The sequence below is a fragment of the Gossypium hirsutum genome, chromosome A06 (assembly GCF_007990345.1).
Source record: "Gossypium hirsutum isolate 1008001.06 chromosome A06, Gossypium_hirsutum_v2.1, whole genome shotgun sequence".
NCBI classification, from domain to species: Eukaryota; Viridiplantae; Streptophyta; class Magnoliopsida; order Malvales; family Malvaceae; genus Gossypium; species Gossypium hirsutum.
The window spans coordinates 95,514,127-95,536,896 of NC_053429.1; the positions used below are offsets into that span (position 1 = coordinate 95,514,127).

General features: G+C 35.5%; 2 protein-coding genes and 1 pseudogene across 2 annotated transcripts; 1 reads left to right on the forward strand and 2 right to left on the reverse strand.

The window, feature by feature from the left end:
• The first annotated feature begins 415 nt into the window (after positions 1 to 415).
• Positions 416 to 6,616, forward strand: LOC107962161 (integrin-linked protein kinase 1). The gene is made up of 12 exons (XM_016898423.2): positions 416 to 965; positions 1,048 to 1,122; positions 1,209 to 1,304; positions 2,585 to 2,670; positions 2,970 to 3,090; positions 3,414 to 3,493; positions 3,895 to 3,957; positions 4,089 to 4,195; positions 4,322 to 4,407; positions 5,118 to 5,239; positions 5,583 to 5,694; positions 6,148 to 6,616. Exons 1-12 carry the CDS (start codon positions 645 to 647, stop codon positions 6,250 to 6,252), a joined length of 1,374 nt encoding a protein of 457 aa, XP_016753912.1. The 5' UTR covers positions 416 to 644; the 3' UTR covers positions 6,253 to 6,616.
• Positions 6,617 to 7,358: 742 nt separating this feature from the next.
• Positions 7,359 to 10,223, reverse strand: LOC107962160 (oil body-associated protein 2B). Its single transcript, XM_016898422.2, has 4 exons — positions 9,891 to 10,223; positions 9,719 to 9,801; positions 9,516 to 9,630; positions 7,359 to 7,850 (listed from the first exon to the last, which is right to left on the reverse strand). The coding sequence occupies exons 1-4, from the start codon at positions 10,174 to 10,176 to the stop codon at positions 7,594 to 7,596; spliced, it is 741 nt and encodes a 246-aa protein (XP_016753911.2). The 5' UTR covers positions 10,177 to 10,223; the 3' UTR covers positions 7,359 to 7,593.
• Positions 10,224 to 15,015: 4,792 nt separating this feature from the next.
• On the reverse strand, positions 15,016 to 18,027 carry LOC107962159 (protein NRT1/ PTR FAMILY 4.5-like; annotated as a pseudogene).
• Positions 18,028 to 22,770: the final 4,743 nt, after the last annotated feature.

Sequence of the window (22,770 nt, forward strand, 5' to 3'; positions counted from 1 at the left end):
TAAATTAATTATTTTGGGTCAGTTAGGTAAAAAAACCAAAATTTGATTGAAATAATATTCATTTAAAAATTCAATTGAGACATTTGATGTGAGATGTACAGGTGCAATTATTTTTTTGTTAAAATATGTGGTCCCTCTCCACACGGCTATCTGCACTAAAACTGTCTGATCATGTATTAGCGGTGAATCTTTACCCCTTTCCGCAAATATCTAATAAAGTATAAAGTCGTCGTTTTCCCATTTCGTTTTGTTATTGTTCCGCTTAACGGAGCGCGTTAACTTCCCGTCATAAGTTCGTCAACTATCTCCTATCCACCGCTACGTCGCCAAAATTACTCTCACGCATCTACAGCGCGTGGATACCACAGCCCCTTAGGAAAATACGTTACCTTAACCAATACTGAAACTTCAGCGACTTCTTTCCAGCTTTCATTTCTTTTCCTTTTTTTTTGGTTTGAACTCTCTTTATAAAACCTCCCCAAAATCTCTCAATCTACTTTCATTGTAAAAATCTACACGTCAGGTCCCAGTTCTGTTTAATTCTTCTCTAATTAAGCGTTAATCAAATTGAAGATCATACTTTATTTTGGATTTACGAAGAGAAGTAGCTATCTTTTCTTTGATTCTCTTGTTCTTTTTAAGTGATGGAAAACAAAGCGGCGGTGAGGTTTACATTAGGGAAGCAATCGTCGATGGCGCCGGAGAGAGACAGAGGCGAAGCCGATGGGAAAGAGAACGAGGAAGGAGAGGAGATAGATGAAGGACTTAGGTTGATGTACTTGGCCAACGAAGGTGATTTGGACGGCATTCGCGAGCTCTTGGACTCGGGGATCAATGTTAATTTCCGCGACATCGATGATCGGACGGCTCTCCATATTGCAGCTTGTCAAGGACAGACCGATGTCGTTTCCTTGCTCCTTCAGCGCGGCGCTGACGTCGAATCTACAGATCGATGGGGAAGCACTGTAAGCAAAAAACCAAAATTGCCTCCTGTTTTGCTCTTTTTATATTTTTTTCTCTCTAATATATATAGTTTTGGTTAAATAGCCTTTGGCAGATGCTGTATATTATAAGAATCATGATGTGATTAAGCTTCTGGAGAAACATGGAGCTAAGCCTTTTGTAAGTTCCTTTTGAATTTTCTATTTGGAAATCTTTTTCCTTCGCTGATTTTTCTATTTATGTTGCTTGTTGAATTTTGGTCTTAGATGGCTCCAATGCATGTAAATCACGCGCGTGAAGTTCCAGAATATGAGATTGATCCAAAAGAACTTGATTTTACTAACAGCGTCAACATTACAAAGGTAATCTCTTATTTTATTATATGTTGCTGATCATGGTTTCATAATTGTTTAAATCATAGTTATGTAAAGGACGACTTTTATTGGGAAATTCATCAAGACCTGGGGACTTGCTAATAGTGGTTACATTTGCATTCATAAGAAGAACAATTTTGGTTTGGATCTGTTTCTCAGTGTACGTTTAACTTGGCGCCCGGTACGGCGTAATTGATCTTCCATCGCCCCGAATTGTTGTTCTGATTACAAGGGCAGCACGGTGGAGACCATTCTAACATACTGCAATTTCACTGGACAGTGGACCCTTTTGGGTCTGGTGGAGAATTCCCTCCAATCGCACTCCCCTTGCCATTTTCACCCTTGCTTTCGTTCTTTAAATTTTCAACACTTGGCTATTTCGAATTTTCTATTTTGTTTCATTTAAAGGTTTTTAATTATTTTTTTCATTTAAAATGATAAATTAATTTATGTTATAAGTGAATACATAAGTAGATAATAGAAATGCTGACCAAGTCTTAGCTCAGTTGGCATCGGTATTGTTGCCGGTGTAGGAGGATGTGTGTTCAAATGTGCTTATCCTCAGGGTTGGAAAGGGATTATGCATAGTTTTAGGCTTTGTATAAAAAAAGTAGATAATAGAAATTTCAAGAATTTATATTTAAATAGTGTCGGAATATCTATAAAATAAATAGTCTATTACAAATATATTAGTATTTTTAATGACTATTTTCTCTTTCACTAAATTTCACCTCAGCACTCGCAACTGCCTTTCCTCTAAATAGATGTCCCTCTGGTTTCACTCTGACTCTGACATTGCCCAGATTATACACCTACAAGAACTAATTTAACTTCAATTATTATTTTCAATTTCACCATCCATCCAAATCTGGCCTAAAATAATGCTTATCAACATTTGTGGAGAATGCTAGTAATTTTTGAAGTAGTGGCTTGGTTTTATCTATGTAAGTTATTTTGTTTTTTCTAGTTATGGAGGGAGGTTAGAACTGACAATAAAGAATTGGTAGATGACCAGTAAAAGATATATAAAACTTTTTGTTGCACAGAGCAAAGAGTTTCATTATCTATGCAATGCAGTTCCGAAGAGAGACACATAAGGGCAGTTATGCATTTCTAGGAGCAAAGTGCTTCTAAAAACATAGGTTGTTTCGTTCATGTTAAATATATATATGTACATTCAACTCATGACCTGATGACCATGTGTTATTGCATCTTCATTTTTTCTTTAGTTGCTGCTGAGCTAAGTCATTTCTATGACTAAATTGCAGGGAACCTTCTGTATTGCATTATGGCGTGGAACTCAAGTTGCCGTGAAAAGGGTTGGAGATGAAGTTTTTACCGATGAGGATAAAGTGTAAGTTCAATAACTCAAGATGTTCTTCCAGTCTTTCTATGTTGTGTTTGTGCGTGTATATATATATTATATATATTCTGGTAGGAGAGCATGAGTGAGACGAGGAGCTGAACAGTGGGGTTGGCACATTTTGCTTTATGTTTTCTCTTTTGTTATTGTGGGTATCAAGATTCTGAACCTGTTATTGGGTCTTCAAATCCTAGAGCCTGATGCCTGCCTTTAGGGATAAGAATTCTTGGACTAAGCGTTGGTCCTTTTCTTCCACACATTATGATACATGAATTCTTGGTTTTTCTCAGGAGGGCATTTCGAGATGAGCTTGCATTATTTCAGAAAATTCGACATCCAAATGTAGTTCAATTTCTTGGTGCAGTAACTCAAAGTAGTCCTATGATGATTGTGACAGAATATTTACCCAAGGTTTTAATCGGCATCTTATTTGCTACCATAGCATCTAAGGACTCTTTTGTATGAATAATTTACTTCCCTCTGACATTTTGGCTTTCTGATGTTATAACTTTGCTGCATAATTGAGGTGCCATGATTTGTTTTTGTTTGTATGAAATGTTGGTTAAGCCATTGATGGGGAACTATAATGTCATATCTTTCCTTTGTTTTGTTAATTTTGTTTGTGGATGAATAATAGGATTTTAAGACATTCACCTTAAATCTATCTCTTAGCTTATTTGGTTTAAATCTAAAATTATCATTAGAATTGGTCTTGATTGTTGTTTGTTTTGCAGGGAGATTTACGAGCCTTCTTGAAGAGAAAAGGAGCCTTGAAACCAATTACAGCTCTGAGATTTGCACTTGATATTGCAAGGTTTGTTATTGTACCGGGAAATTATTATTCTTGAATACATGTTGACAAATGGCTATTTTCCTAGTCATAAATGGACAATTTTTTTGTCAAATTTCATTTGAGTTACTGCTAATTGTGCACGAGTATATCTGTTGCACGATATCCAGTCTTTATGAAGAATATGAATAGGGAAATCTAAAAGCTGCAAAATGATTATACATTTTAGTGCAGGGAAAAAAATTAGTTTTTAAACTTAAGACTGTGCTTGCTGGTCTTAGATGATTTTAGTTGAGATGATCACTACAAAGCTTATGTTTAGAGTTAATTGAGAAATAAAACTGATTAATGCATGAAACATTCCTTTGCTGGCTGATAGTCTCTTCCTCGTGAAATCGAATATTATCTTCTATAATCTTTTGCAGGGGAATGAATTATTTACATGAGAACAAACCGGCACCAATAATTCACCGTGATCTTGAGCCTTCGTAAGTTTTCTTGTTTAGATGGGTTTTCTTTTCCCAACAAAATTAGCTTTAGGCTACTGTAAAGACGTTTTGTCCCCTTGAATTTTCTGAAATGGTCAGAACTTTTTATGTGCTTACAATTGAAATAACAGAAACATTTTGAGGGATGATTCGGGACATCTGAAAGTTGCAGATTTTGGAGTTAGCAAGCTGCTAACCGTTAAAGAAGATAAACCTCTAACTTGTCTGGACACATCTTGTGAGTTCTCTTTCTATTTGGTTCTGTTTATCCTCAATTTTTTCTATTTTACAAATTCAAGCTGTCATTTTTTTTACCTTTATTTTTTTGCTGTAAGCTGAAACATATTTGATCTTATTGATACAGGCCGATATATTGCTCCAGAGGTGTTCAAGAATGATGATTATGATACCAAAGTAGACGTGTTTTCATTTGCTCTGATCTTACAGGAGGTAAATTATTTCGGGTTTTTGATAATATGATCAGCGTGATTCATAGTCAAATGCCTTGATGATTATTGAGAAGAATATTTATGAAATAGAGATTTGTTTTACACGGTTTTTAGGAGGGGAAAAACAGATATTGTAATAATTTTACCAGTTTTTACAGTTCTTAAACCATGGTTAAGAAATATTATAATTTTGCAAGTTGTTTGTACTCATTCAATGAGTGGTAGTTGAGACATTGTAGGAAATCTTGAATGATAGCAAATATTTCGGCATATATATATGTGTGTGTGTGTGTCTGTGTGTGCATGCGGGAATGTATAACCTGAATATTTTAACATTATTTAAAATGTCAATTACGAGTCTAGCTTTTCTGAGTAGCTGGGGCTTCTCATTGCTCTACCTTACCTGAAAAATATGAAGCCGGACAATTGTCTTTTTCTTTCTCCTCTAAATTAAATATTATATACATTAGGGTTTGACATTTGTAAATGATTAGCCGGGCATTAAAAGTTTGTTTCTATTTCCACTTCTCCCCATAAGACGATGGAAGGCACAATAGGGTTTCTGCTTTTCTTCCCTGCTCGATCCCCTTTATTGTGATGCCTGTTGTGCTGTTTTTAATTTAATTTTTCTTTTTATTCTTCTTTTTGTTCTATACCAAGTCTAATGATTGCAACAGCCTTAATAAGTGATTTTATTGTGCTATTCCGTAGATGATTGAAGGCTACCCACCATTTTCTGCTAAGCAAGACAATGAAGTTCCTAAGGTATATGCAGCAAGGGAGCGTCCACCTTTCAAAGCTCCAGCTAAGCATTATGCCCATGGGCTCAAAGAGTGAGTACTACATTTTGGCTTCAATAATAATTATAGTAATTTTGCTTCCTTCTTTTAGTTTGTCATCAAGCTTAATTCTTAAGTCTGAGTTCAGGATATGCACTCATGGCACCAGAGGCATACCAACATGCATGTATACGTCTAAAATGAATTAATAATCCCGTATTCTCTTCTGCAAGGCATCTGGTAATCTTTTGAAGAAATTTTAATTCTATGAATTAGCATGTAGCATATTAGTCATTGCATCTCTCTGTCAGGGCGGTATATGCATCTAGGGGCCAGACATATATATATTATATATGTATATATAGAAGATATGCTAATATTATCCTTCTAATTCCAGGTTAATTGAGGAATGTTGGAATGAGAAACCTGCCAAGCGACCTACATTCAGACAGATTATAACCAGACTTGAATCTATTCACAACAGTTTCAGTCATAGAAAGCGTTGGAAGGTATCCTCTCTCTTTCTCCAAAGCCTGACCCTGTCATTCTCTCACGCACATGTTTCCACCGAAGGTTCTCATATTTGAAGCTTAGTATCAAACAAAAAGGCACATAGCTATTGAAATTTTGTGAGGCAATCAGCTTCTTCTTAATACATTCTGATCCCTAGTGAAAGGTCAGAAGTGATGAAAATAAGGGTGTTATATTGAGTTGCCAAATTTCCTGTTATTGATTGGCCAGCAAAATAGGCCATTAGTCCAGACCTCCCTCGTGATTTTGGTTCATGGCTAGCAAACAGGTTCCTTTCGCCATGTTTGTCAAGTAGCAGTATCAGTCATATTTTTGGTTGGCTAGAATGGATGGCTAGTCATCTCTTAATTTGGTTTAGTGTCCGAGTCCCTTTCAAAAGGTAACATCCTGGTGCATTTTTAACTAAGGTTGGTTGCTTGCAAAATGTACAGGTTAGACCACTAAAATGCTTTCAGAATCTGGAGGCAATGCTGAAGAAAGATCATTCTAGTCCAAGCAGCCGTAGCAGTTCATCTCGATCTACTAACAGCATATGAATGAATGGCTGGTGCTTTATCTTCCAAAGCTTATAAGTCTGCAAAATTTATTCAGTTTATTGGCTAAAAGATTGAGCGTATAACCAGGAGCATACTTGAAAAAAAGAAAAGAAAATGTTTGATGTCTTTAAGATTTGTTCCCCCTTCTGCCTTGTGGGCTGAGAACTACATTTTGTTCCACTCCATTTGTTTGTAATTTCTACTGTACATTATGTATGCTATCATAAGCTGCATAAAAGAAAAGTATGCTATCATAATCAGCAAGGGAACTACTACAAGAACAACGTATTTGGACCATATGAATTGGAATTGGAGAAAACGGTTTTGCTAAAGAAAGTCAAATCAAGCAAAGATATTTTAATTATTATGTCTGCATTCGATTGATTGTACTTTTCTAAGATTATTGAGGAGAAAGCTTGTTTTTGTTTTATTTATGAGATTAAAATAGCACGATTTTGTTTCATGTAAATTTATTTATGAGATTAAAATAGCACGATTTTGTTTCATGTACGAGGTTTAATTAACTTCTATTTTGTTCGTATAAAGAGCTAGTATGCTTTTTAAGTAAAAAATTGGGGATTGATTTAGGTGAATTAGTATTTATTTAGCGTTACTTTTGAAAAGTGTTGTTTTGAAAAAGTGATTTTACAAAAAAAAATTTTAATATTTAAGTGTTTAATATAATTATCAGAAAATATTTTTTAAAAGTAAAATGTCTGATGTAATAAATATATATTTAAATAAAATTTAAATTAATTAATATTATGATATTTTATTAAGAATATAAAAATAATTAATTATAAATTTTTAAAAAATAATTAATATTTTATTAATATTTTAATATATAAAATATAAATTTTAAATGTTTTTTAAGTAATTAATCGGAGAATGAAAAATAACATGTGTTGGAAAGATGAAAATATAATTAAACTATCAAAAATATTTTTTAGAGGGATGAAAATATAATTAAACTATCAAAAATATTTTTTAGAGGGATGAAAATATAATTAAACTATCAAAAGTACTTTTAGAAAATAATTTTTTTTGTTTGTCTAGCATTCTTTTTTTTTTGCCAAAAGTATTTCTAAAAAAACACAGCTAGAAGCTGAAAGCGTAACTAAATTTTTGTCTCACTGTCCAAAAAAATTACGAGAAATTACAAGCTCTTCTGTAATTTGCTTAAAGAAAAACAACTTTGACTTAAAAGTAAAAATGTGATAGATAGTACCACATCATTTCTACAGATTATTGCAAAAAACCTACCCCACACACAATTGAAGAGCAACACAAGACTAGCAGTGATTAGGCACAATATTTTGTGGTTATAGGCAAAGGCAAGTTCTAAGGGATGGGAGCTCTCAACTTCATTTCAGTTTTCTCGATGTCAATGGCGAAACCCTTGGCATGCTGTTTCCAGTAATCAGCCTGTGGATTGATCCATTCAGGTTCTTCAATTTCCACCCTTGACTGCATAATTGCTTCGGTTGAGATGCTGTATTTGTCATCCCTCTTCTTCACTAGCTCTGGCTCGATTTTCCCCAGGTTCACCCCCTGTGGTGACATCATCAATGCTGGTGCTCCAAGTGGAAGTCTGTCACCTTCATCCCCACCCAAACATCACTCATTTAGTGTGCATTTATCAAGTTATTGTATATATTATCAATATCATACACATTTGATTAAATCCATCTATGCATCCAAACCAAAATCAAATCAAAGTTTATATGATAGACTCGAAATATAAAACTTACTCGAATACATCCCTATTAACCCATCACTACCCAAATCGTTTTAATATGGGTTGAATCAGATTGAGTTGGTCCCATCCATGGAGTAGATTAAACTATGATTTCATTTCATCCATTAATTTTGGGTCCATTGTTACTTTTTATAAAAGTGTCAATTATCTCTTCTTCTTTTCTTTTCTTTTCTTTGTTTTTTAAATTTTTAAAAATGTCCACTAACTGTGTTTCAGTTTATATTAAAATTGTTGCCAGCATATCCTCGTTCTATATAATTTCAATTAAAAATATTAATATATATTCATATTTTTATTTTAAAATTATTTTATTTTTATAAACCTATTCATTTAATATTTAACAATTTTAAAATTATATATATTTTAAAATTTTAAATATATACAATTTATACTTCTATTTTTTTAATATTTAAATTATAATATCATGTAAATGTGATATAATTTATATTATATAAAAAATAATTCTAGATAAAAGTAAAATAAAATAATACTGGTAAATTATGGTACATATGTAACAAAATTATAAAAAAATAGCAATTTTATAAAACTAATATAAGAATGGAAAATGGAAAAAATGGAAGAAAATACAATTATAAAAATCTACATCTAAAATATGGAAATAAATTATATTAAGTTAATCTTAAAATGTATAATTTTTAAGCATCAATAAAATAAACACCAATAAAATATTATCACGTCATTAAATTTAAAAAATAATAAAATATTATTAGACACTCATCTATATCTAATATCTTCTCTAAAACTTTTCTAAATCTAATATCTTCTCTAAAACTTTTCTAAAAAAAGTAAGCATTTTATATTTTTCATAAATTAATAATTTTTTTATTATTACGCAATTTAAAAATAATTAACAATCATTAACGCACAATTTTAATAATTATTTTATTATTAATTTTAAATTCAAAACCTCAAAACTTAGAACCCTATACTTTAATTTTGAAATTCAAAATTTAAGTTCGAGATTTAAAATTAATTCGAGATTTAAAATTTAGAGTTTAAGTTTGAATTCAAGATTTAACTTTAAATTTAAAGTTTAGAGTTAAAAGTTTGAGTTTAAATTTGAATTCAAAGTTTAATTTTAAAGGTTTAATTTTAAAGTTATATAAGTTTGGGTAGTTTGAGATTCTAAATTTAAAATCGTAAAAAATTACAAAATTTATATATCAATTATATAAAAAATTGTTAAAATATTATTTAATAATTAAAATTTTTTTAATAATACGATAAAATGATTTTCATCTATGAATGAGTCCATTCCCCTAGAATATATATATTTCTAAAGTTCATATAAAAATATTTAAAAATGTTCTCAAAATAATAATTATTTAGATATTAAATAAAAAAAATTGAGCAGGTCGACCGTTGACCGTTGGAGCCCAAAGTTGGTGTGCAAAATTTTTGGTAATAACGAACCAAACTCGGGTCTAAAGGGCGGCCATTGCAAGGATTTGTAGGTACTATAAATTGACTTGTATATATATACCTCTGTCAACCTGCCATGTGCACCAAAACTTGCCATAGGTTTTTGCAAGATTTTCCAGTTCAGGTTTCCCTATCATTTCTGGTGTTCTGGGATTAACCCAGAGCCCTGATTTTATCTGCGACAAATTCCACGCTTATCATCTTCATTAGTACTATAATTTACTACGTAAACACTAAGAAGAAAAGGGATAAAACAACAGAGACCTCATAAGCATGGGAATGCCAAAGTTTTTGCTCTTCTTGAGGCAGAGCTTCAAAGAAACTATCGGATATTATATATTCAATTCCTGCATTGAAATGAAAAACAAAAACAAAAACAAAAACTTTGTTCAATATATTGTTTGATTGTCAACTATATTCGTAAAAGGAAACTGACCAATGAGGCGGGCATTGGAGTCATCGGAATCATAAACAGGACACTGGAGAAAGTCCTGGTTGAGCCTGCTAACATAGTGGTGAGTCTCGATTTGACGGTGCATATCATGGCTATACAAGGCAAAGGTGCAGACATGTTGGCTGATTTGCTTCACTGGGGTCAATGCCTGCAGCATTGATGCTCCCTTGTCCACCACATGCTGACCCATCGACATGGGTTGCCCTGGTGGCGTTGCCTCCGCACCTTTAGCCGGTGTCGGAGCCGGGAACTTGTCACTGGAAGACATTGAAAAGAATTTGTGGAGGGGGTATGGTTTGAAGATTGTTCTGAAAATTTAGGGGGTTATAAGGGAATCGAGAAAGTAGGTGGGGGGACGTGGAGGGATATTTGGTGGCCACCTTGACATGCATGGTGATGAGGTGGCAGACGGTGGCGAGATGTCTCGACAGGTGGGTGCTTGTGAGGGAAACTTGGGGCCGATCTTAAAAGTTCAGTAATGCCAAGATTTTCTCTGCCATCTTTCATGTCCCTTAAATTTGATGAAACCAGAAAGAAGAAATGAATACAAATTGCGTCTGGGATTTTACTTTTATATCATCAAACAATATAATATGAAAATACAAATACAAATACATTTGGAACTCGATCTCTACATCTTGTCACCAACTTAATTTGACATAAACATAAAGCTGAAATGGAATAAAATTGTTGAATTTAGTTCCCATGCAAGACATGCAAAGGTGGCCATGCAAGGAGAAGTGGCAGCAAGCAGTCGAGCTATGAAGTGCAGAAACTGGAGCTTGAAGTTGCCTAACTACTTGTTATGTTTTGATTGTATTTTTAATTATTATTTTGTAATCTAGTTCATGTTGAACTAAGTTGGTAAACCTTATGATGTTTTTTTGTTGATTGATTGACTGAAAAATCAGCAAAGAAACTTAAGCAAGCTGATTAACAATTTCCAATGTAAATTTAGTGGTGTTAGGTATGTCATTAGGTAAAGACTTGTTCATTTTGTTGTTGTTATCTATTATATGTAATGGCATTATGCCTTCTGGATTAGTTAATGAAAATATCAGCTCTTTTCATTCAAAATACTCTCTCTCAATTTCTTTTGTTTTCCATTCGCATGTGTTTCTGTTCTTGCTTCTGAGTTTGTTTCTTCAGCAAGGCTCGAGGCTTGCTATACAAGCAAGATTGAAAACAGTCTGTTGTTGTCTCTTTGCACCAACAATTGGTATCTAGAGCTTCATTCTTAGTGGACTTGTTTTATCAAACTAAGAAAGCTGAATGTCTTCCTCAAGTTTTTCACCAGCAGCCCCACTAGTCTTCAATGGAGAAGGCTTCCACATATGGCTGGTCAAGATGAAGACTTACCTACAGGCCTTTGATCTGTGGGAAGTTGTCAACACAGATGCTGAGCCAGCACTACTGAGGGCCAATCCCACAGTAGCTCAGATTAGGCAACATGCTGATGAGAGGACCAAAAGGCACAAAGCCATGTCCTGCATTCAGAATTGTGTGTCAGATGTCATCTTCACCAGAATTATAGCCTGTGAGACTCCAAAACAGGCATGGGATAAGCTTAAGGAGGAGTTTCAAGGCATTGAGAGAACAAGGCAACAGTAGCTACTGAATTTGAGAAGGGATTTTGAGAACCTGGAGATGAAGGAATAAGAAACAGTGAAGCAGTATGGAGATAGAATCATGGCAGTGGTTAACAGTATAAGGCTCCTTGGTGAGCACTTTGATGAGGAAAGGATAGTAGAGAAAGTTCTCTCCACTTTGCCTGAGAGATATGAGGCCAAGATATCCTCTCTTGAGGACTCAAGAGACCTTGCTACCATCTCTTTGACTGAGCTAATCAACACTTTCTATGCTCAGGAACAAAGGAGAGCTAGCAGAGCTGAAGACCACCAGGAAGGTGCATTCAATGCCAAGGCCAGAGAAGCCTCGAGCATCAATGCTCGAAGAGGTAAAAAGCCTTCGAAAAGCAGGCTTAAGCCTGATACTGCAAGGAGCAATGACCAGCCCTGCAGACATTGCAAGAGGCCAGGTCATCCAGAAGACAGATGCTGGTTCAGGCCAGATGCAGTATGCCAACACTGCAAGAAGAAAGGCCATGTTGAAAGGGTTTGCAAAAATAGAACCAATTCAAGGCAGAGTCAATTTCAACAACCAAAGGTTGAAGCTCGAGTAGCTGAGGACAGTAGTGATCAAGAAGAGCAGGTCTTTGCTGTTTCTTGCTTAGCTGCTGAGAAGAAATGCTCAAAAGGCTGGTTATTGGACAGTGGTTGCACTAACCACATGTCACCAGATGCCTCCTTATTTAAAACCTTGGATAGAAGTTGCAAAACCAAGGTCAAGGTTGGAAATGGTCAATTCATAAGGGCTGAAGGAAGAGGAGAGGTGCTGATATGTACCCCCACAGGCAATAAGATCATTCCAAATGTGCTGTTAGTGCCAGAAATCGACAGAAACCTTCTCAGCATAGCTCAATTGCTTGAGAAAGAGTGCCAGAAATTGACAGAAACCTTCTCAGCATAGCTCAATTGCTCGAGAAAGGTTATTCTGTTGTGTTCAAGAACAAAACAGTGCTACATTGCTGATCCAAGTGGATCAAGCCTTATGACAGTCACAATGACTGACAAATGCTTTGAGGTACACTGGCCAAATGACTCAAAGTCTGCATATACAACCTCTGTTGATGATTCCAAGCTTTGGCATCAAAGGCTTGGGCATGCCAACTTCAGATCATTGGCTCGAATGGCCAAAGAAGGCTTGGCAGAGAACTTTACTAGCTCAGTGGAGCATGATGATGTGTGTGAAGTTTGCCAGATGGGGAAACAGGCAAGACTGCCATTTCCTACAAATTCAGCTTGGAGAGCTACTGAAAAACTGCAGCTGGTGCACTCTGATGTATGTGGCCCGATGAGGACTGAATCACTCAGCAAAAATAGGTATTTCATCCTCTTCATTGATGATTTTACAAGGTTTTGCTGGATTTTCTTCTTAAAACACAAGTCTGAGGTAGCTCAAGTGTTTGTGAAGTTTAAAACTGCTGTAGAGACAGAAACAGGTTGCAAGCTGAAATCGATAAGGTCAGACAATGGCACTGAGTACACTTCAGCTCAATTTCAAGCCATTTGCAATGATGCTGGTATCAAACACCAGCTTACAAATGTCTACACACCTCAACAGAATGGGGTATCAGAAAGAAAGAACAGAAGCTTGATGGATATGGCCAGGTGCCTGCTGTTTGAGAAGAAACTGCCCAAGACCATGTGGGCTGAGGCAGTAAACACTGCTGTCTACCTTCAAAATAGGCTTCCTACCAAAGCTCTTGCATCCAAAACACCTTTCGAGGCTTGGTCCGATTTCAAGCCTTCCTTGGCACATCTGAAGGTGTTTGGTTGCCTGTGTTATACACAAATACCAGCAGCAAAGAGAGACAAGCTCTCTGAAAGGGCTCAACCAGGTGTTCTAGTAGGCTATAGCTCAGTTAAGAAGGGCTACAGGGTGCTGGATCCTTTGACAAACATAGTTCAAGTGAGCAGAGATGTCATCTTCGATGAGAAGGCTTGCTGGAATTGGGAAAAGAATGAACCAGAAGCTGCTTCAGAAGACCTGGTGCCTAATCAAGCTGAACTTGAGCAGCTAGGACCTGAAATGGATGTTGATGATGTGCCTGTGAGAGGCACAAGGCCCCTAGATGATATTTATGAAAGGGCACAGGTTGCAATAGCAGAACCTAGCAGTTTTGAAGAGGCTGAGGCAGATGAAGGCTGGAAACTAGCTATGGTCGATGAAATCAACATGATTGAGAAGAACCAGACATGGGAGCTAGTTGATAAACCTACTGGAAAGAAGACCATTGGAGTAAAATGGGTCTATCGAGCAAAATAGAATGCAGATGGTAGTCTGAACAAGCTAAAAGCCAGGCTTGTTGTCAAAGGTTTTAGCCAAAGGTATGGTCTGGACTATCTGGAGACATTTGCACCAGTAGCCAGGCTTGACACAGTTAGAATGATAGTTGCCTTGGCTGCTCAACATCAGTGGACCATCCATCAGCTTGATGTTAAGTCTGCATTTCTCAATGGTTTCCTGGAAGAAGAGATCTATATCGAACAGCCTCAAGGATTTGTGGTCACTGGCAAAGAACACAAGGTGTACAGACTGAAAAAGGCTTTGTATGGCCTGAAACAGGCTCCTCGAGCCTGGTATGCTCGAATTGATTCTTACTTGCTCAGTTTGGAATTCGAGAGAAGTCTCAGTAAACCAACACTGCATGTGAAGAAGAACCAAGCTGAAACTCAGCTTATCCTGTCACTCTATGTTGATGATTTATTGGTGACTGGAGGAGATAGAAGAATGCTGGAAGATTTCAAAAGAAAAATGATGGAAATGTTTGAAATGTCTGATTTAGGCAGAATGAACTACTTCCTTGGAAAGGAAGTGAAGCAAACAGCAAAGGGAATATTTCTTAGTCAGAGTTCTTTTACTATGAAGATCCTGGATAAGTTCTCTATGAAGAACTGCAAGCCAACAAGCACACCAATGGCTGTTGGAGTGAAGCTTTCGAGGCAAGGGAGTGGTGAACCAATTTACGAGACTATGTACAAAAGTCTCATTGGTAGTCTGTTGTATTTGACTGCAACAAGACCCGATATCATGTTTGCTGTTAGTGTGCTATCTAGATACATGAATTGCTGCAATGATCAGCACTTTCAAGCAGCTAAAAGAGTGCTTAGATACATCAAAGGCACCATTGATCATGGTGTATTGTTCAAAAGGGCTGAAAACATGAAGCTGATAGGCTATGTTGATAGTGACTGGGCTGGATCTTGTGATGACATGAGAAGCACATCTGGATATGCCTTTAGTCTTGGCTCAGGCATGTTTTGCTGGAGTTCTAAAAAGCAAAGTCTGGTAGCACAGTCAATAGCAGAAGCTGAATATGTTGCTGCTGCATTTGCTGTAAATCAAGCCATATGGCTTAGAAAAATCCTAGCTGATTTAAATCAAAATCAAGGACAGGCAACAGAGATTTACTGTGACAACAAATCTGCTGTTGCAATTGCAAAGAATCCTATCTTTCATGGTAGAACAAAGAACTTCAACATCAAGCTACATGTCATAAGGGAGATGGAGCAAGCTCATGAAATCGAGCTGGTTCATTGCAATTCAGAAGAGCAAATTGCTGATATCTTTACAAAGGCACTCAATGTGTCTAAATTTGTTAAATTAAGAAGGCAATTAGGTGTCACTAGCATGGAAACTAAGGAGGAGTGTTGAATTTAGTTCCCATGCAAGACATGCAAAGGTGGCCATGCAAGGAGAAGTGGCAGCAAGCAGTTGAGCTATGAAGTGCAGAAACTGGAGCTTGAAGTTGCCTAACTACTTGTTATGTTTTGATTGTATTTTTAATTATTATTTTGTAATCTAGTTCATGTTGAACTAAGTTGGTAAACCTTATGATGTTTTTTTGTTGATTGATTGACTGAAAAATCAGCAAAGAAACTTAAGCAAGCTGATTAACAATTTCCAATGTAAATTTAGTGGTGTTAGGTATGTCATTAGGTAAAGACTTGTTCATTTTGTTGTTGTTATCTATTATATGTAATGGCATTATGCCTTCTGGATTAGTTAATGAAAATATCAGCTCTTTTCATTCAAAATACTCTCTCTCAATTTCTTTTGTTTTCCATTCGCATGTGTTTCTGTTCTTGCTTCTGAGTTTGTTTCTTCAGCAAGGCTCGAGGCTTGCTATACAAGCAAGATTGAAAATAGTCTGTTGTTGTCTCTTTGCACCAACAAAAATGAAGGTCTAGTTGGCTTCTGTCTTGGGTCCATCTTAGTTCTTAGACTTGTACTTATAACGCCACGAAACAAACAAATACACACAGAAATTGACCGAACTCAGCAAAGCAAGTAACAAGTAGAAGAGATTGAGATGATTCTTGTTAATATTGTTGCCAGCTAACCAACCCCCACTGTTTGTAATATGTTTCGTTGCACGATTCACTATCTGAACCAGAATGGTACTGAGGTAGTAGCCAAGTGCCATGGAAGTCCACAAGAAGCAAGTGGATACGGTTTTAAGTCCTAGAAGAGCTTCAGAATAGAAAAATTCAAGAAGACCCACATAGGTAAACATGTCTGCAATTCCAAAAATGAAGTACTGGAATGAGAGCCAGAAGACACTGATAGGCAATGGTTGCAGCACTGGTAAAGCATCCAGCATATTGTGGTCTCGAGCCACGGATTTGCGCTTCACTTCCATGATTGCAGCGGTAGCCATAGATATGGAGGAGAGGATGAGGCCAACTCCTATACGTTGAAGGTGAGTGATCCCGGTGACATGGCCAGTGACTTTACGGAGAAGGGGAACAACAATTTGGTCATAGAAGGGGATTATGAAGATCAAGAAAATAACAGGAATGATTGGTAGAGAAGCAGGTGGAATGTGGAAAGAGCCAACGATTGTTGTATCCATCGTAAGGCCTTGTTGGACTGAAAAGGTTTGGAGTTGAGCTAAGCAAAGGGTCATGATTATGGTACAAGCGAAAACTGGGGTCATTCCAAGTAAGATCTTTGCATTTTCTACTTGGGTTACCTGCAGAGCTTCCATGGATTTGGTTTCTCAGATGCTGTTTTAATGGCTGCTTTATCCAGGAACCTGTAAACGTCTCTGTGAGGCAGGAAATCATCTTCCAAAGCAGCTTCCTTGTCTTTGTCAATCTCATAAAGCTCCAGAGGGTTCTCAGGGAGTTTAAGATTTCTATTGCGGAAAGCTGCAACAAAAACCTTCAAGCAAACCAAAAGCAAGTAAAGTTCTGTCTATCGGGAGATGAACTATATATGAATGAGAATTAATTGATGGAGTTTCATGCAAGCAAACCTGAATGAGTTCCAGAAGGACACTACTTCCTTGAACTACATGTATCCTATACAATGGCCATCCCAATACAACAACGATGAGAGCCAAGAACATGGCGATGGCAGAGACTCCGAATCCAACATCCCATCCTTTATGATCATCAAGCCAGACATAGAGCGTTAAACTAACTGCACCACCAATGCACAAGGCGAACAATAAACCGTTGAAGAAACTGGACATTGTCTTAGCTTCTCGAGGGTCTTTCTCATCGAATTGATCAGCTCCATGGGATGGTATCGAGGCTTTAATCCCCGCCATTCCCGCAGCAACCAAGTATAGAGCAACGTAGAGGAACACAGTATCACTACTTTCAAGTTTCTCGCAACGAGAAGTCGGATCGAAGACGTTACAAGGCGGTGGCCTGAGGCTCGAATAGTGAGCTTGCGCTGAGAGCAATGCTAGTCCCTAGATATAAGGATTATTCAAAAATAAACACATCATGAAACCAACAAGTTTGTCAGTTGCTTTATGAAGTTTCTAGTCTGCCGTGAAATTAAGAACCATGAAATCTAGCTCTAGCAATAGCCTACCAGGAACTCAATGGATCCAGAAATGAGAATACTTTTAAATCTGCCAATATAAGTGTCTGCGAAGACAGCAAAGATAATGGAAAGGATATAACCAGTCCCCATGAAGTTGGTTAGAGCATTAGCTGCATCAGATACTTGGAAGTGCAAAATCCCATTGAAGTAAGTCGTCAGGTTGACGGCCAAATGAAGATTTGCCAAGTTCTCAAATACAAACGCCACTGCAGAAAAACAAGAAGTCCTATACATGTGAGTTTATAACCAAAAAATTATTCTCCATTCTGCAATACAAAGGATGTATGGTAAAGCCTTCACTTACCTAGAATGAACAAAGCAGCTCTCAGTCCTCCATGCTTATGCTTCACAGCTGTTTCCCCTTTCCAATTCACCTTACCATCAACAAGCTCGAGTTTCTCCTACAACAAAAGCATGAAAATATTTTATTCCCTTCACCGGAAAATGAGTGAGCAAATTATGCCAAGAATATCAGAAAATATACCATTGCTACTTAATTAACTTGCAGGCTGGTCCTGTTTGCCTAGTGCAACAGATTAATCACCAATGGTAGGACAAGCAACGAGAAAGTTGTTTATATAAATTGGTTCAAAGAGAGTGACACTAATGGTGGACGAAAACAGTTCATAGACCACAACACAATGCAGCTGGATATCGCCGACTTAAGTAGGAGATAGTTCCCCTAGCAACTTGGAATTAAGCATGCATGGAAATGACGTAGTGACATACGAAATTCTAATAGTCAGAAGTACTGTTGGAAGTGATTTTGAAATCGGGACATATAACAAAGTAATGGAACAAAAATAAGCAGAAGGAATTTTAGGTTACCTCAAATGAATCAAAATATCGGAATCTGTTTGAACGTCGCCCACAAAGCTGTCAGCACCCTATGAAAATAATACAATTATTTTTATAATACCGAATGCCTCTTTTGTGTGAAACTTGGGGGCATCAGTTAATGTATTACATTGTTCTCCGATGTGGGTCCGGTGATGATTCATGTAAGAAAGCATTGTTTTTGTTGGGGAGGAAAACCCAAACTGAAAGCTGACAGAACTCACAGAGAGGATCGGTTCACTTTGAATATTACGATCTGGATTGATAGGTAAGCTGTGACATCAAGTGTTGCTGACATGGTGTTACAAGAAACCCCTTCTTTTTGTACTGACGCTCGCCAATTACTGTCTAATGGGTCTGCCTTTTCTCTTTATCACTCAGATTTTTCGAGTCCTGGACAATTATGGCGGCTTTGACTGTTTCAAAACATTTTCTTTTAATTGTAAAATTATATTGGTTCCAGCTAAATTTGGAGGTTAGAGTAAAATTGATTCTATTTTTATGTGTAATTATTCGGAAGGCAATAAAATGTTTTTATTTCACATTCAGATTAAAATTATATGATATGTATTATTTAATAATTTAATTTCTTAAATATAACTTAGCCACAAATCAATTGTCTTGGGTAGAGGAACACATTATGAAAAATTTTAAATGTTTCATCAATTTTTACTTGAAAAAATTAATATAAGCATTCAAATATATCATCATCAATAAATTTATAATAACCAAGTTTATTAAAATAAACAATACCCTATATATACAAACACTTTACGATAACTAAGTGTTAAAATATGACTCCTATTTTCAGTCAAATTTGAAAAATAGTCTTTCAGTTAAACTCTGTTTACTTGCTTCAATCAAACACTGATTAGTTTAGATTATTTTATTATTATTTGATCTATGAATTTAGCCTATAAATAGGCTCTTTTACAACCTTAGAATATACACCCATTAGAGATTAGAACTCATAACACATTTAGAGAATTTTGTGTTTACGTTTTGTGGGTTCTTTGTTTTTCGGGTTTTCGGGGTTTAGTTTTTATCTCCATCTTTTGCCATTATAGTAAAATTATCTTTGCCCGTGATTTTTTATCCTCTTTGGAGGGGTTTTACTTGTTCACTACTTAATCGGGTTAAAATCCTAACAAGTAGTATCAGAGCTAGTTCAATTTTTATAGATCAACCAGTTCAGAGATGGCAACAACAAGGTTTGAAATTGAGAAGTTCGATGGTGAGACAAATTTCAATCTGTGGCAAGTTCGGATGATGGCAATTCTAGTTCAATCAGGCTTGAAAAAGGTTGTTATCGGGAAAAAGCCTGAGAATCTAAATAAAACAGAATGGGAAGAGCTTGATGAAAAGGCTTTATCTACAATCCAGTTGTGCCTCACGAATACGGTATTGCAAGAGGTATTGATGGAGAAGACCTCATCTGCCTTGTGGAAAAGGTTAGAAACTCTTTATGCGACTAAGTCTCTGGCTAACCGTTTAGTGTTGAAACAACGTCTATTTACGTTTCGCATGAACGAATGTGAGCTTCTTAGAGATCACATCAGTCAATTCATTACTCTTTTAAATGATTTAAAGAATGTTGAGGTTCATATTGACGATGAAGATCAGGCTATGCTATTACTGTGCTCTTTACCCCCTTCATACAAGTCTTTCAAGGAGACCTTGATTTATGGCAGAGACAAACTCTCGTTAGAAGATGTGAAGGGTCATTTGTTGAGTAGAGACAAACTCGAAAATGAGCTTCATTTGGATAGCAAGACAGATAGGCAAGCTTCCATTTTGGTAGCATCAAAGAAACGATATAAAAGGTGTCGCTATTGTAAAAAGTTAGGTCACGTCAAAGCAGATTGTTATAAACTACGAAATAAAAAAGCTGCTGACAGTAATGAGGAAGATGTAGCTGGTGCTAATTTGGCCGATGAAAATGGGGATGATTTCTTGTTAGTGTCAACAAGTGATAACCCCAAGCTCACGTCCGAGTGGATCCTAGATTCAGGATGTCCTTTCCACATTTGTCCCAATAGAGAATGGTTCTCCACATACAGTTCGATTCAAGGTGGAGTTGTGCGCATGGGAAACGATTCATCTAGTAAGGTAATTGGTATTGGTACTGTTAAAATTAAGATGCACGATGGGACGATTAGGACACTCTCAGATGTTAGGCATGTACCTGATTTACGAAAGAATCTCATCTCCTTAAGTATTTTAGACTTGAAAGGATGCAAAATCAACATCGAGTCGAGCGGCATTAAAGTATCTTGTGGAGCTCTCGTTTTGTTAAAAGGTAAAAGAACCGGCAGTCTTTATATTCTGGAAGGTTATACAATGACCGGTGGAATCGGACGTCCCTCGTCCGTTACGGAGTTGAAGTCAAATTGTTTGGAGCGGAGGCAACTTGGTCATAGGAGGGAAAAATGTATGACTATTTCGTTGAAGAGAGGTTCTCTTTTGGATGCAGGTTTTGAAAAGTTAGAGCACTGTGTTCGTGGAAAACAGACCCGGGTTAGTTTTGATTTGGCAGTGTACAAGTCGAAGGCTAGAAGTCTTCTAGTTTCTAAGCACAAATTTGACTCAGTTAATTCCCTGCATAGTTCAAGATAGGCTCGTGGCGGGCTTTGGCAAAGATGGCGTTGTGGAAATATGAGTCAAGGTGGAGATTTGTTAAAATATGACTCCTATTTTCAGTCAAATTTGAAAATAGTCTTTCAGTTAAACTCTGTTTACTTGTTTCAATCAAACACTGATTAGTTTAGATTATTTTATTATTATTTGATTTATGAATTTAGCCTATAAATAGGCTCTTTTACAACATTAGAATATACACCCATTAGAGATTAGAACTCATAACACATTTAGAGAATTTTGTGTTTATGTTTTGTGGGTTCTTTGTTTTTCGGGTTTTCGGGGTTTAGTTTTTATCTCCATCTTTTGTACTCTTCGTTCTTTTGCCATTATAGTAAAATTAACTTTGCCCATGGTTTTTTATCCTGTTTGGAGGGATTTTTCCACGTTAAATTTGTGTGTTCAATTTCTCAATTTATTCCGCTATTTTACTTGTTCGCTACTTAATCGGGTTAAAATCCTAACACTAAGTTAATTAAATTATACAATACCCTATACATGCAAACACATTAATAATTATAAAACATAAAAATATTAACTAAATTCAATAACATTAATAAATTACATTTAAAATAAATTCTAAATTAAATCAATGAAAAATTGTGAACAAAAGGATTATATTGAATCTAAATTTAAGCTTAAAGGACCTAAATTGAAGATATGCCAAAATTTTTTAAAAAAAACTCAACATTATTGACATTTTAGCTCCATAAAAAATTTACTGTTATAAATTTTATTATTTAATTTTTTATTATTACGACCTTTACAAATCAGTCAGACATGACATAGACAAAAACCTCTACAAATCTACAACATACCCAATGCCATATTTTTCCATTAACTTCTTGCAGATAACTGTTGAAGTGCGCTGATCTTCATTCAGACATTTCTAAAACGAACATGTTGGGTGAGTTTTCCATTTCCTTTTTTGTTGAAATTTTTCATCTGAATTCTTTGTAAAAATGTTGCATGTAAAACTAAAACTAAAAACTTTGTCCTTTTAGTATTACATAACTTACAAATAATTATTTATTTGATAGAGGTATAAATTAATCTGTCACATTAAAAATATTTTTATGCTTAAGTTGAGAGGTATGTTTCAGTGAGGTAGAGGTAGTATTTATTTAACATAAAAATTTAATAATATGATTCTAATTGTCTTTTCCAATTATACCCTTGTATAATTCAATAAGTTTCATATATCATTTTTATTTACATTCTGAATAAAGGGTAAAACTTTCTACACACTTTTTAGCTGCTCTTCTGTTCTCCATTTGATCCAAGACAAAATAAGAAATCTAAAAGTCATTTCTCTATTTTATTTTTATTTATGTTTATGAAATAATTTTTTTTTTTGAAAAAACTCTTTTGTAGCTTGAGATGTTTTTAGAACATATGTTTTTGGGTTTCATAAAATCAAGTAAGACATGATTAAAAAAAAACAAAAACTCTCTGCGTCTATCTGTAAAATGTTTTTTTTTCCCAATTGGGTTTCTCTTTTAATTTTGTATTGAAGCTGAAGCAGCTTCTAGATTGAAGATATTTTTTCTTTTCTTTTATTTTTTTGGCTTTTCTTTTCTCATTTAATTTTAAGTTAATTTTTAGGTTTTTTTATAAAAAATAAACTCAAAAAATTTAATTAATTGTCAAAATGACCTTTTTTTTAATTAAACACGAAAATAACTTAAAATCTACAGTAAAAGTTGGTGGAGCCAAATGGTTTGGCGCCACCAACATGCCACGTCAACCACCAGGATAAAAAAAAATAATTTTTTGATGGAATAATATAAAATAGTGTCACCTGTATAAATACAAGGAAAATACTGTAATTTAATTTTTCGATGGCTGACACATCCTGCTTGTTTTTTTTTTTTCACTTTCTTTGTTTGTTTTTGTTTGTTTTTTACTTTTTTTTTAACTTTTG